We start from the raw sequence: 14,980 nt of genomic DNA on the forward strand, positions 1-14,980 counted from the left end.
TGCTTTTGCCTTAGACCTGGTCACATCTCATTAACCCTGCTCCTACTAACCTTGCTCCCTAACCTCTTGGCTGCACCTCTCTTCTTCCTGAGAACTGGGGTAAGGTTGAGAGGGCCGGGGGGAGGTGTTGGGGTGGTTTGAGAGCCCCTCCTGGGGACTCAGGTTTCTGGGAGGGGAGTTGTGCTTTTGTATTGTTTATCCTTTGTATATTTCTGTATATAATTGTATATAACTGTATATATTGTAAATAGCTGCTTGTAAATTCTGCTAGCTGTAAATAAATTGCTTCATCTATATTCCCAGAGGCCGTCTGAGTTAGCTGGGGCAAACTCAAAAGTGTGGGGGGGCGGGGTAACCCCCAAACCATCACATTTTTTATTGGCGCCCAACGTGGGGCTAGAGATTTCAGTGAGTGGAAATTAGCTCTGGGAATTAAGATGAAGCTAATCAAGCAGCTATTGTACTTGGTGGGGATTGCTGTGTGGCCTGTTTTCTGGTTTTTTGTGTACAATTGGATCAAAGATCAAATTGGTTATTTCTTGCTTCATGTAGTTTTTAAGAAGGCTAAAGCTAAGGTTTCAAACATGTTCTGGAGCTGGGGTGATTTCATTCTTGGTTATGCTGGTTTTAGTGTCACTGAGAATATTACTAGTGATATTACAAGAGTTTTTGTCAATAATGTTACAATCAGTCAAAATGCTGCTTTATCTACTGCTCTCATGAGGGTCATCCAGCCCCAAACTGAAATGCCAAGTCCATGCAAGGATTTTTACAGAAAAGAGATTGTCACGGGTTTGGTCTGCAGTAATCTGGCTCTTATGATTTTAATATTCATATTAATTTTGGCATTATTGGTGAAAAATTCAAAACCAGCTTCTGTAAGAGTTAGGAAAAATTCTGTGTCTCAGAAGCAGTCTCTTTCACAGCAAAACAAGGGAACACAGTTGTCGGCTTCCCCCTTGCCAGCCTCTGCCCCTCCTTCTCCAAGTGCTGGGAACACAGCCAATGTTCCCGCCAATAACGTAAACAATGATAAGGATAACCAAAACAAGTCACACAGAGTTCAGCAGGAGCCTCAGGAGGACAGGCAGGTACCCAAAATCAGAATGTTCCCAGCAAAAATGATAACACCTCAGGGTTGGCAGGCATCCCAGCAGGACAGGCAAATAATCCCACTAATGCTAATGCTAATGCTGGTAACACTAGCCCAGTCAGTCCAAATCCTAATGACACCAGCTCAGCCAATTCAAACCCCCAGCCAGCAGACCAGAACCAAAATCCTCCTGTTAAAAGCAAGGCAGATCTGAACTCACAAGCTCCAGGTCAGACTCCTAAGGATTCAAACCCTCCAAGTCAGACTCCTAAAGATTCAAATCCTCCAGCAGACACATCCAAGTCTGTTGCTGCTCAGGCCCTTCTGGCACCTGCTAAGGCAAAAGCTAAGACAAAGAGTGGTTCGCAGGAGGATGTAAGACAGGGGACCTCTGGTGATCAGCAGCAAGAGGAGGAAGAGGAGGCAGTTAGTCTACGAGACCTTGTAGATGTGCTGAGACAACAATACTCAAGTGAGAGGAGTGCTGTGAGGTTAGCTGCCAGGAGAGAGGATGGTTCCAATGAGTTTAGGAATGCTATGAGGAAGATTGTGTTAGGCCCGGCACCACCAGATCAACAACAGGAAGAAGAGGAGGAAGATGACATCCAAGGCTCCAAGGATCCACTCAGAGAGGTCAGGGAAGTTAGGAAGGAATACACAAGGGAATCAGGTGAGCCAATCTTAAGCTGGCTAGTGAGATGCCGTGGCATTGGTGCTAATGCTCTGCAGGTAGGAGACAAGTCTGCCAAGCAGCTGGGACCACTCACTAAGGAGAGTGGAGTGGACAAACACCTAGCAAGTCCTCTTGGTAGGGTTAGCTTGTGGACACGCCTTTTGTTGGCTGTGGCTATGAGATATCCTTCCCGAGATGATTTGCCATGGGCTGCCAAGAAGTGGAACACCGTTGAGCAGGGAATTAAGCTTCTGAAGGAGTTTGCTGTGAAGGAAGTGCTTTATGGAGATCATGGTACTCATGAGCCTGATGATATTCCTTTGGGAACAGGTCTCATGAAGAAGCTGATTAAGCTTGCTCCTTCATCCTATGCTAACATCTTGGCCAGTAAGTTTCTAGCAAGGAGTGATAATGGAAGGTCTTTCACTGTTGGTGAATTCACTGATCAGCTCAGGCAGATTGAGGACAGCTTGTCACATTCTGGTTTAGTCTCTGCCATAAAAACTCTAGGTACAGAGATAAGGGATGGCATCAAAGAGAGTATGAAAGAACTGAAGGAGGATCTTAAAAACATTACCAATCTGGTAAAAGATACCATTCCTGCATCATCTGAATGGGTGCATGTTTCTGCAGTCAGGAACAGACGCCCACCTCCTGCAAGGCAATTCCAGCCCAGGAGGAGACAAATTCCACCCAGACAGCAGCAATCACGTGTGTCACTGTGGATACTTCTGCGTGACACATATGGGGAGAACATGAACAAATGGGATGGTAAACCTACTTCAGCTCTTTCAAAGAGGGTCAGGGATCTGCAGAGTGGCAGAAACAGAGGCAGTAATGCCAGGAAAGTAGCTGTCACTTCTTCAGCTCTCGAGAGCAACTGCAATTGTTCCAACAGTTGCAGTTCCTCTCGCAACACCACCAATCATTGTGTACACCCTACATGCCATGTTCAGCATTAGGGGTGCCCTGCCTCCAGCCAGGAGGAGGAAAGGGATAGTGGAGAGAACCGAATCTATTGGAATGTATTCATTAGGTGGCCTGGCAGTTCAAGAGTTCGGAAATACAGGGCTTTAGTTGACACAGGTGCTCAGTGTACTTTATTGCCATCAAATTGCAAAGGGACAGAGTCCATATCTATTTTTGGAATCACTGGTGGATCTCAAGAGTTAACTAAGGTACAGGCTGAGATCAGTTTAACTGGTAAAGAGTGGAAGACACATACTATTGTAACTGGTCCTGATGCACCTTGCATTTTGGGAATTGACTTTTTGAGACAAGGTTGTTTCAAAGATCCTAAGGGTCACAAATGGGCTTTTGGAATAGCATCTGTAGAGATTGAGGATGATGAATTGAAATTGTCCATTAGACCTGAACTTTCTGATGAATCTGCAGTTGTGGGACATCATGACATAGAGGACCTGGAAGTGCCAATTGCAACTCAAACTGTTCATCATAGGCAGTACAGAACTAACCGTGACTCTTTGTTGCCCATTCATCAGCTGATTCGTCAATTGGAGAGTCAGGCTGTCATCGAGAAAGCTCATTCACCTTTCAACAGTCCCATCTGGCCTGTGCGTAAACCTACAGGCGACTGGAGACTGACAGTTGACTTTCGTGCCCTCAATGAGGTGACGCCACCCATGAGTGCAGCTGTGCCGGACATGCTGGAACTCCAGTGCGAGCTGGAATCGAAGGAAGCTAAATGGTATGCAACTATAGACATTGCTAATGCTTTCTTCTCTATTCCCATAGCAAAGGAGTGCAGGCCTCAGTTTGCATTCACCTGGAGAGGAATCCAGTACCAGTTCAATCGTTTGCCTCAGGGGTGGAAACACAGCTCAACCATCTGTCACTCAGTCATCCACAATGCACTGGAGAAAGGTAAAGCTCCAGAGCACATCCAGTACATCGACGACATCATTGTGTGGGGCCAAACTGCTGAGGAAGTCTTCGAGAAAGGTAACAAAATCATTGACATTCTGTTGCAAGCAGGTTTTGCCATTAAGAGAGACAAGGTCAAAGGACCTGCCAGGGAAATTCAGTTTCTAGGGGTGCGGTGGCAGGATGGTCGCCGTTACATTCCTCAGGATGTGATCAACAAAGTCTCTACCATGGCAGTTCCCACCAGTAAGAAGGACACACTTTCTTTCCTTGGTGTGGTGGGATTTTGGAGACTACACATTCCTGGTTTCAGTCAGATTGTCAAACCTCTGCATGATGTGACTCGTAAGAGAAATAATTTCGAGTGGGGACCTGAACAGCAAGCAGCCTTTGATCAGATCAAGCGAGAAGTAGTCCATGCAGTGGGCCTGGGACCTGTGAGATCTGGTCCGGACATTAAAAACATTCTGTACACGGCTGCCAGTGACAATGGTCCAACTTGGAGTCTTTGGCAGAGAGCTCCAAATGAGACACGTGGTCGTCCACTTGGTTTCTGGGGACGTTGTTACAGAGGTTCAGAGACAAATTATACTGCAACTGAGAAAGAGATACTAGCAGCCTATGAGGGAGTGAAAGCAGCTTCTGAAGTGATTGGAACTGAGTCACAATTGCTTTTAGCTCCTAGACTGCCAGTTCTTAACTGGATGTTCAAGGGCAAAGGTTCATCACCACATCATGCCACAGATGCAACCTGGTCTAAATGGATGGCTTTGATAACCCAACGAGCACAAATGGGTAATCTTGACCGACCTGGTCTGGTGGAGGTGATCACCAACTGGCCGGAAGGCACAGACTGTCCCAAACCTCCAGAGGAGAAAATAACTCGTGCTGAGGAAGCTCCTCCCTATGGTGATCTCTCTGATCAGGAAAAGAACTATGCTTTGTTCACAGATGGTTCCTGTCGTCTTGTTGGGAACAAGCGAAGATGGAAGTCAGCGGTTTGGAGTCCAACCAGGAGAGTTACCGAAACGAAAGATGGAGAAGGAGAATCCAGTCAGTTCGCTGAGGTAAAAGCTGTTCAACTTGCTCTTGATGTGGCTGAACGTGAGAATTGGCCTATCCTTTACCTCTACACCGACTCGTGGATGGTAGCCAATGCTCTATGGGGTTGGCTAAAGGACTGGAAGAAGAATGGTTGGCAGAGGAAAGGAAAGCCTATTTGGTGTGCTGATCTATGGCAGGACATTGATGCACGGCTGGAGAAAACTCCAGTGAAGGTGCGGCACGTAGATGCACACATGCCTAAGAGCAGAGCCAATGAGGAACATCACCACAACCAGAAGGCAGATCAAGCTGCTAAGATTGCTCAAGCTGATACCAACTCTGAACTTGACATTGACCTTGATTGGAAACATCGAGGTGAGTTGTTCTTAGCTCGGTGGGCCCATGACTCATCTGGACATCAAGGCAGAGATGGAACATACCGATGGGCTCGTGATAGGTCAATTGACTTGTCCATGGACGCTATCACCCAAGTCATCTATGACTGTGACATTTGTGCTGCTATTAAGCAGGCTAAGCGAATTAAGCCCTTATGGTATGGTGAGAAATGGTCAAAGTACAAGTATGGTGAAGCCTGGCAGATTGACTACATCACTTTACCTCGATCTCGTTCTGGCAAGCAGTATGTGCTAACGATGGTAGAAGCCAGCACTGGATGGTTGGAAACCTATCCAGTTCCACATGCTACTGCACGTAACACCATTGTTGGTTTGGAGAGACAAATCTTGTGGAGACATGGAACTCCAGAGAGAATTGAGTCAGACAATGGTACTCATTTCAAGAACAATCTTGTGAAAAACTGGGCCAAAGAGCATGGTATTGAATGGATCTATCACATACCCTACTATGCACCAGCTTCAGGGAAGATTGAGCGCTACAACGGTTTGCTGAAAACCACCCTCAAAGCCATGGGGGGTGGAACTCTGAAAAACTGGGACAAACATTTAGCACAAGCTACCTGGTTGGTAAATAGTAGAGGTTCAGTAAATAGAGCAGGACCTGCACAATCAGATTTGGTCCAAACAGTAGACGGTGATAAAGTTCCTGTTGTACGTGAGAAGAATCTGTTAGGGAAAACTGTTTGGGTATTTTCTCCTTCGGGCGAAGGGAAACCTGTCCGAGGGGTGGTTTCTGCTGAAGGTCCTGGTCATACATACTGGGTAATGCAGGAGAATGGTGAAATCCAGTGTATTCCACAGAGAAATTTAACTTTAGCTGAGAGAGTTTAAATTAAGCTGTTAGGAGTTTTCTGTTCTAGGTAACATCGGCGCCCAACACTGAGAGAATCTACGATAGAATCTACAGTACGTGAGCACGAACCCAACATCACCTGGGAGTCCCTGTTCTGAGCTTTTGAATCACCTACATCTGATTGAAGTGTGAACTGAACTTGTATATATTGTTTTAGTGTAAATATTGGTTTAGATTAGATTGGATAATTCTCAGCGATACTCTGAGCGAAGTAGACAAGGGGTGGATTGTGCTAGTTTGAAGCAAGCTGGAATGTTTTGGTAACAGAACTAGATAACGGGCAGTGAAATGAAAAACAATTGTGTCTACTTCTCTCACAGTCACGCTGAGAACTCTGGGAAGAAGAAAGTCTTATTCTCCATTTTTGTTTCTCACTCTTGCTTTTGCCTTAGACCTGGTCACATCTCATTAACCCTGCTCCTACTAACCTTGCTCCCTAACCTCTTGGCTGCACCTCTCTTCTTCCTGAGAACTGGGGTAAGGTTGAGAGGGCCGGGGGGAGGTGTTGGGGTGGTTTGAGAGCCCCTCCTGGGGACTCAGGTTTCTGGGAGGGGAGTTGTGCTTTTGTATTGTTTATCCTTTGTATATTTCTGTATATAATTGTATATAACTGTATATATTGTAAATAGCTGCTTGTAAATTCTGCTAGCTGTAAATAAATTGCTTCATCTATATTCCCAGAGGCCGTCTGAGTTAGCTGGGGCAAACTCAAAAGTGTGGGGGGGCGGGGTAACCCCCAAACCATCACATTCAGAAATTCAGAGGGAATTGTCAGTACTGGAGTTATGAATTAGTTATACACTTTTCTCCTTATATTTTCATCAGTGTTCTGAAACCTCAAAAGTTGGGAGGAGAAAGGTATCACTTGAAACATATGAGCTGTAATAAGCTATTACAGGACAAGAGGCACAGTAGCTTGTAGAAAAAGACATAGGACCTGCAGTCCTATGTGAATGTCAGCTGATTAAGTGCAAATATTCTTTTGTTTATATAATCTTGTATTGAAAAAGAGAAACTAAAAATAATTTTCTGTTCAATGCTTTAGAACTCAAAGATTTCCATACTCATGCTGCTTTTAGGTTTTTTTTCTTTTTTTGGTGAGAGATGGCTTTCACTCAAAATGAAAATCAACTTGTTTCTTGGGAGAGAAGGAATAAGCTCTCCTAAATAGTGTTTGCTATGTATTTTCAAAACAAATAAAATAGTCCCCTGATTTATTAAAATCAGACTATACTTTCTCTTTTCCTGTCTCTCTGAAATGCACTGGACATACTCATAGTTCTGACAGGTTATTGCTCCAACTGATAATACAAAGTTTCTGCACCTGATTAGAAATGATGCCTCATATTTCTCTGCTTCACTAGAGCTCCTAGTATGAACAGGATGAAGGAATGTGTTTCTGCAAAATACTGAGCTGAGAAGCTGAAGGCCTTCATAGTATCATATCATAGTATCATAGTATCATCAGGGTTGGAAGAGACCTCACAGATCATCGAGTCCAACCCTTTACCACAGAGCTCAAGGCCAGACCATGGCACCAAGTGCCACGTCCAGTCCTGCCTTGAACAGCTCCAGGGACGACGACTCCACCCTGTCAGATTATTACATCTGAATGACACTGTTGTAATAATTTTTGTTTAATAATATGTTAGATTCATGCTTGGTTGGAAGAGACCTCATAGATGCTTACTCGAATCCTTGTGTTAACTTTACTAATAAGACATGAGAAAATATGTTGTGCTTTATAGAGTGACACAAGGCACAAAAACTATATGTATAAGGAATTAACTTGATGGGTAATTTTGCTTTTCAAAAAAGAAAATATATGAACATTACTGGTTTTTAGAGTGGTGTTACTTCTGAAATACTGCTTCATAATAATGACAATTCAGAACTCACTGAATGTTGTGAAAGTCTCCCAGACAGTGTATTTTAGATTCTAAATTGATTCAAAAGTAGTGCTCATTATAAGAATGAAAGAAAATTATGTTTCGGCAGCATTTAACTGCTAAATGTGTGACTGGCTAAGGATTTTGTGGAGGAGTAATATTTTATTGTACTGGCTATAAATGGATAAACTTTCAGGATGGTAAAGAAACATTTAACAGCTAGCAAAAGTATCAAAAATGTATAATTTTTAATTAAATGCTTAATAATTGATCTTTTTTATGTAATATATTGACCACTGCAGATTACGCAAAAGGTTTGTACCATTATTAGATGTTAACTGGCCATTGTAAGTTACGTTTTGTGTATTCCACTTGCAGCAAAGATGCTTTGGAATTACGCTCCAGTTTATCTGATTTTTACTGAAATTGGCTTTTATTAATGCTAATGATCAAAAAATGGAGCTGGTAAAACAGGGTATATTGCTTGAAGGGTAATCTGTTGTATCATGCTGCTGCAAATTGTTTCAATAGAATGCTTCTATCAGAGGACTGAGTAACATTTAAAAGTTTAGGTTCTTGTTTAATTTTACATGGTCATTTTTGAGTGTTAGTTGTTCCTTTTGGTTTAAAACTCAACTCAGAATGAACTAACAGAGAATTTTATCAACTCATAATATGAAAATTCCTACTTGGAAGAAAGCTAATTACTTAATTTTTTTAAATTTGTCTAAGTAAGATTGAGTCGATTGGTTTATTAGAGTGATGAAACATTTTTCAGACATCTGTTGGATTGGAGGAGATGCAACGAGACTCTTCTCTCCTTTAAAATTGCCATTGAAGATGAGCACATTTTTTGTATCAACTCATTGTAACTTATTTTATGACTTGCAGGTAGTATTGTATCCAACATCCAATAGCCCAAAGTCACCTGATCTGCATAAAATGATAGTCCCCAAAAACAGCCAGGACAGTGACCTTAAAATTAAACTGGCAGTGAGAATGGATAAACCACCTCACATGAAGCACTGTGGGTAAGTGTCCATTTTCTGTCTGTCTGTATTATTTTGCTTCGTTGTGCCTGTGTTTAGGCATGCGTAGCTAAAACCGTCAGGTCTGTAAATCATTATAAATGTGTACTATAGTTCCTACAGTACAGCATCATGTTATATCCTCATTTTATACATAAAGTTTGAATAGTCAGGAATATCATTCACTTCAGATGTTCAGTGATACGTAAAGACAGATGATGAGCTACCTCTGAAATGGGTGAGTATGGTGTCATTTAGAAAATGGTTTTGAATGTTACAATTTTATAGCCCTTTGCAAAAAATAATAGGTTGATATTTAGGAGAAACATATTATTCAATTATAACAGGATTGATTATATACCTGAATGTGACAGCACTTGCAACATAGTCTCTCCTTTCCTTTCTTTGTCTGCTGTGTGGTATTTCTCTTGAAAGGAATTGGTGCATGAATACCAGTTTAAGGATTTTTTTTTTTTGTGTCTAAAACTGAAACTATATGGAACAGATTATTGATAAAGACAGCTCCATGAGCCAGTTACCACCACTATTCCTCATCCCAGTTGCAAAAATCAGGTAGTGCTTTTAATGCTGACATTAAGTGAGGCTGTATCTGTAGTTATGAAGCAATTACCAGGGCTGCTTTAACTTCTGAATGAAGTAGAAGTACATCTAAATAAATAAAATATAAAAAGGAGGGAGAACAGTTAACATAGAATCATGGAGATATAGAATAGTTTGTGTTATAAGGAATCTTTAAAGGCCATCCAGACCAATCACAGGCCAGCCATGGATCCAGACCATTGCAGGCCATCAGCAGTTCTGAGTCAGCCAGGACAGCTGACTCGAGTTGACTCACAAGTGTACCCATACTATCAGCATCACACTCAGCATAAGGGAGTATGTTTGCTGAGGAGAGGAGGGAAGCTTTCTGCTAGAGCTCCCTTCTTGGACTCTTCTGTCCTGCTCTTCAGGATTGCCTTCCTGGATATTGTGCCTGCTGCATGCTTGCTGGGCTAAGGATAGCTCTCTCTCTGTGTTTTACTGACATTGGAACCAGTTTGGCAGTTTCATTAAATCCGTTTTCCTTTCACTCCTTTTTCCAATTCCCCTTCTCTACAAGGGAGGGATCATCAGGCAATAGAGCAACTGCTATAATTTGGCCCCAGCTAAATATGGACAACCACCAAGTCTTTCTCCATGATACTGCTCTCAACCATATCATCCCCCAGCCTCTACTGCTATCACAGATAGCCCTGACCCAGTTGTAGAACCTAGCACTTGACCTTGCTGAACCTTCCAAGGTTTACATAGGCCTGCGTCTCAAACTTGTCCAGGTACACATGGGTGGCGTCCCATCCCTCAGGCATGTCAACGATACCACTCAGCTTGATATCATCTGCAAACTTAGTGTCTGTACTACTTGGATGTCTTTTTTGTCTGCTGTTATTTTTCCGTCTCATTGTGAACAGCAATTACCAAAAGTTCCTATATTCAATATTTACATAAGTTTTGTCAAAACTCTAATTGGTATCAATTCTAGGTATCAATTGGTATCAACCGTAGGTATCAAACTCAGCTCTCCTTTTGGTTTTGGGAAACTTAGACACAAATGAGGCTTTCTGGCCTTTACTTGTTGCTGATGACCAGGAACTGCAAGAAAAGGGAGGGGGAACCAGTTGTGGAGCCAACAGGGAAACTGGAAGTAACGTGTTTGGAAAGGGAGACTGAGATGAGAAAACCTACAAGGCTACAGATACATGAATAAGGGAAATGGGATAATGTGGGAGAGAGCAGGAAGACTGGACTGATTTAAGTAAATTGGAGTGGAGAGCACATAGGGAAGAGAGAAAAGTATTTGTTCTAAGCCATGATGATCTCTGTCAGTCCCCGCCTCATGCATTTGCATTCGCCTCTGAAATAGTCTGGTAGTTGTGGCACATCCTTGTCTGGATTCACTCCACTAGTGTGATTTTATTGTCCTGCTGCTGGCAGGAAGTCAACAATCTGAAGCAATGAACGCTGCAGAGGCAACGTAGTTCAGTAGTTCTTTAGCCAAAAGGCTTGAATTATATACAACAAATGCATCTGACTTCCACATGACCTGGTTCAGTTGCATACTCCACAGTGAGGCTACATCAGGGATCCCATGCACCTATCCCAACACTTTCAGTATTCTATTACTTTCAATAATGTAATTCAATCATCAATCTTTTCCATCTGCTGCTGGTAGTTACTTGCTCACATTGGTTTTTGAATCCTAATCTCCTGGCACAATAGTTTACTTCTTTGTTTTACTTCAGGGTCAGTGCTGTGACTATTCTCCAGTCATTGTGCCTACACCTTAGAAATATGTTTCTAAATAAATACTGGAGGTCAGTCAGTGTTTCCTTTTTCTTTATAACCATTAGCTGTAATATCTACAGAAGCTAGGGTGGTGAGGGTGAACTGTATGGACTCCTTCAACATAAATATATGTGAAAATAAATCTTAAAATGTGTTTATCATATATATCCTGGTGCTCTCTTTCTTGGAAACTGAGCAGTTTCTCTGTCCTTGAACCATTTCAGTTCCTGTTCTGGGAGTACTTTAGCCATTTGGTATTCCTAAATTGCATTGCTTTAAATCAATGATGTGCAGGCAGTGTAATATACATTTGATATTTCATAATTAGTCTATATTGCTAAAGTAAAATTGCAGATAACATTTCCTTCTAAACATTCTTGCAAACTACTTTCAGGTATTGTAGGCTTAGCATGAATGGAGTCAGATGGAAACAACACATCAAAGTTTTATTTTCACCTGGTGTATTGTTCCATTATTTGAGTTGAAGACCAAAATTTGGGAGATCCCTGTTATCTTGCTTTAGTTTGGAGAGAGATCTTAATTTTTTAAAAATAATAGTTAAATGAGGTCCTAGGCATGTTTTGTGTCATAGTGATTTTAATAATGGGGTTAAAGAAATAACCAATAAAAGTAAAAAGAATGGATTAGGTGTTAAATAAAAAAAAATATAATGGCATCTCAAATTTAAGACATTGTAAAGAAAAATATATTTGTGCCATGTTTTATCTCTATGCTCATTCTATTTTTATGAAATGAGAAAAATAGCCTATTTTTGGAAAGGTTGATGAAATACTGTATGATGGCACAGTCATTGCAGTGAGAAGAAAGAAGGTGGTGTTTGGAGGGGGGAAAAAAAGAACAGTTACTAGAAGAAATTTTGATATGTACAGTCAGGAACTGTTAACGTTATGAAAAACCATCAACCAGGCAGTCTCAGGAGCCTTCAAGAGTGAGCTGTTCCTGGAAAAGTGATGGAACAGAACACTTTGGAGATCATCTCTAAGCGTGTGTAGAACAAGATTATCAGAAATAGTCAGCATGGATTCATGTAGGGGAAAATCAGTCTTGACCAATCTGGTGGCCTTCTGTGATGCTGTGACACGCTGGGCAGATGAGCTGTGGGTGTTGTCTACTTTGATTTCAGCAAGGCTGTTTATGCTGTCTCCCATAGATACTCATAAGTAAGCTTGGGAAGTGTGGATTGGACTGTGAGAAGAGTGTCTGACAGAACACAGAGGGTTGTGATTAACAGTGTAGGGTTTAGTTGGAGGCCTGTGGCTAGTGGTGTTCCCCAGTGTCAGTGCTGAGTCCTGTCTTGTACAACATATTCATGGACAACCTGAATGAAGGGACAGAGAGAATCCTCAGCAAGTTTGTCAATGATACAAAATTGGAAGGAGTGGCTGACAAACCAGAAGGCTGTGCTGCCATTCAGTGAGACCTGGACAGGCTGGTGAGCTGGTTAGAGAGGAATCTGATTAAGTTCAACAAAACCAAATACAGGGTGCTGTACCTAGGGAGGAAGAACCCCATGTACCAGTATAGGTTTGGGCTTGACCTGCTGGAAAGAGCTCTGCAGAGGAGAACCTGGAATGTGGGTGGGTAACAAGTTATCCATGTGCCAGTAATGTGCCCTTGTGGCCAAGAAGGCCAACAGTGTTCTGGGGTCCTTTAAGAAGTGTGTGGCCGTCAGGTTGGGGAAGGTCCTTCTTCCCCTCAACTCTGCCCTAGTGAGACCACATCTGGAGTATTGTGTCCATTTCTGGGCCACACGGTGCAAGAGGGACAGGGAACTACTGAAGAAAGTCTAACACAAAGAATATTAGGGGTCTGGAGAGTACTGAAAGGGGATCTTATAAATGCATATAAATATCTAAAGGGTGGAGGTCATGTGATGGGGCCAGGCTCTTTTCAGTGATACCCAGGGCAAGACAGAAGGCAGTGGCACAAACTAGAACATAGTAAGTTTCACTTGAAGTTGAGAAGCTTACTTTGAGTGTGACAGAGCACTGGAACATGTCCAGAGAGGTTGTTGAGTTTCTTCTGGAGGCTTTCAAAACCTACCTGAATGTGTTGCAGTCTAGGCATACCTGTATTAATAGAGGGGTTGGTCTAGATGGTCTCCAGACATCTCTTCTAACACCTACTGTTCTATGGTTCTGTGATTCTCTTGACTTCATGGATTAACGTAAGTGGATAGTTGCTATTTTTTAAAGAGGGATTCCCACTTCAACACATAGATTAAAGCTATTCTAAGAGAAATCCACATCTGTGAAGAGGCTGGAATCATGTGGTAGATGCTGGATGATATTATGGGCAAGTAACTCAGTTCTCTCTGTAAGGCAGTATTCGTGTAACAGGCCATGAAACAGGCCATAGGAGAAAAAGTTTTGAAGAGCTAGAAGGTAGCTGCTGCTGTCCTGAATAGAGAAAAGAGTTGAGGGGATTTTGTTGAGTTTATTTTTAACGTGGTCAGATATTTACAGAACCACAAAATATTGGGGGCTGGAAGTGACCTCAAAGGCTCATCTAATCCAGCCTCCCCCATCAGAGTAGGACCACCTTTTTTTTTTTTTTTTAGCAGTCCAGTCTTCATTTTTTTATCTCCCTTCTCCCCCATTTCTCTCATTTCCTCTCCATCTCCTATTCTCCCCCATCTTCCTCCTTTTCTTTCCATCTCCATCCTTTCCTCTCCCATTTCCTTCCAAATTTTCCCCCATATTTCTCTTTTCATTTTCTTCCTTCCAGAACTGCCTCCCCTTTCCCACCATATCTTTTTCCCAGTCCGCACTGCATTTTCTCCTTTTATGCCCCAAACCCAGAGCACCTGGGTTTTTTGAAGTCTCCTCCCACCCCAGGTGTGACTACTTTGCCCTCTCCACCCACTCCCCATTTTAAGCCACTCCAGGAAAGGCAGAAGCCCTGAGCTGTGCCCAACTGGGCAGAGGGATTCTCCTACTCCTATCATCATGGTGAGTCCTTGTGGTACACACATGGTGAATGGTGAAGGGGATCAAAGGCTGGGGGGCCTGGTGGCCCCCCAGTTAGATAGGAAGAGGGAAATTTAAGCACAATGTCACAGAATATACAGTTGAGGGGAGATAAAAGAAAACAATAATCCTTGCTGCTAGAATTTCTTGTCCACAAGTTTGGTTATACAACCTTAATAGCAGAATTCAAATGTAGCTGATGTGATTATTTCACTTAAGTTCTAATTATTCAGTTATTTTTCAGAAACATCTCATGTTTTCTTTGCCCGATCTTTGACCTAGACAACTTGCATTTTCTGTGTTGTTCTGAGTTAATAAGCTACCTACAAGATTCATTTATTTCTCTTAGGAGAAAAATGTAATCTCTTGGTATTAGATAATGCCTTTCAGTTCAGAATCTCAAAATACATTCAAAGTTTTAATTAAACTTTACCCCAGAGCCAATTGCTGAAAGAAGGGTTTTATTAGATTAATGCTCTATCATGATTGAAAAAAAAAGGTAATAAGGAACCATGTTTGCATATATTGGAGCTACGCTGCAAAATTTCATTTTCTGCTGGGTCAACTAATTGCAAGCTTTCAGGCCAAAGACAGCTGTTGGTTTGCAGCTTTACTCCTTTAGAAAGTTTTCTCCTTTTTTAGAATCATAGAATCAACCAGGTTGGAAGAGTGACTTTACATATTGACTTGGGATACACTGAAAGACTTCAAAACCTGTCTTGCCTTTATGCTCCCAGAATACTCAGTTTTCCAGATTATACTCTCTT

General features: G+C 42.1%; 1 protein-coding gene across 19 annotated transcripts in view; it reads left to right on the forward strand.

Annotated features, from left to right (window-relative positions):
• The window catches only part of CADPS2 (calcium dependent secretion activator 2), a 315,634-nt gene that overhangs the window by 156,183 nt on the left and 144,471 nt on the right, over positions 1-14,980 (forward strand). For all 19 annotated transcript variants that reach the window (XM_064142033.1, XM_064142028.1, XM_064142027.1 and 16 more), the window contains exon 8: positions 8,744-8,883. In XM_064142033.1, coding sequence (XP_063998103.1) covers positions 8,744-8,883 — 140 coding nt within the window. The remainder of the gene's footprint in view (positions 1-8,743; positions 8,884-14,980) is intronic.

Source organism: Pogoniulus pusillus, chromosome 4, assembly GCF_015220805.1.
Source record: "Pogoniulus pusillus isolate bPogPus1 chromosome 4, bPogPus1.pri, whole genome shotgun sequence".
Classification (NCBI taxonomy): Eukaryota; Metazoa; Chordata; class Aves; order Piciformes; family Lybiidae; genus Pogoniulus; species Pogoniulus pusillus.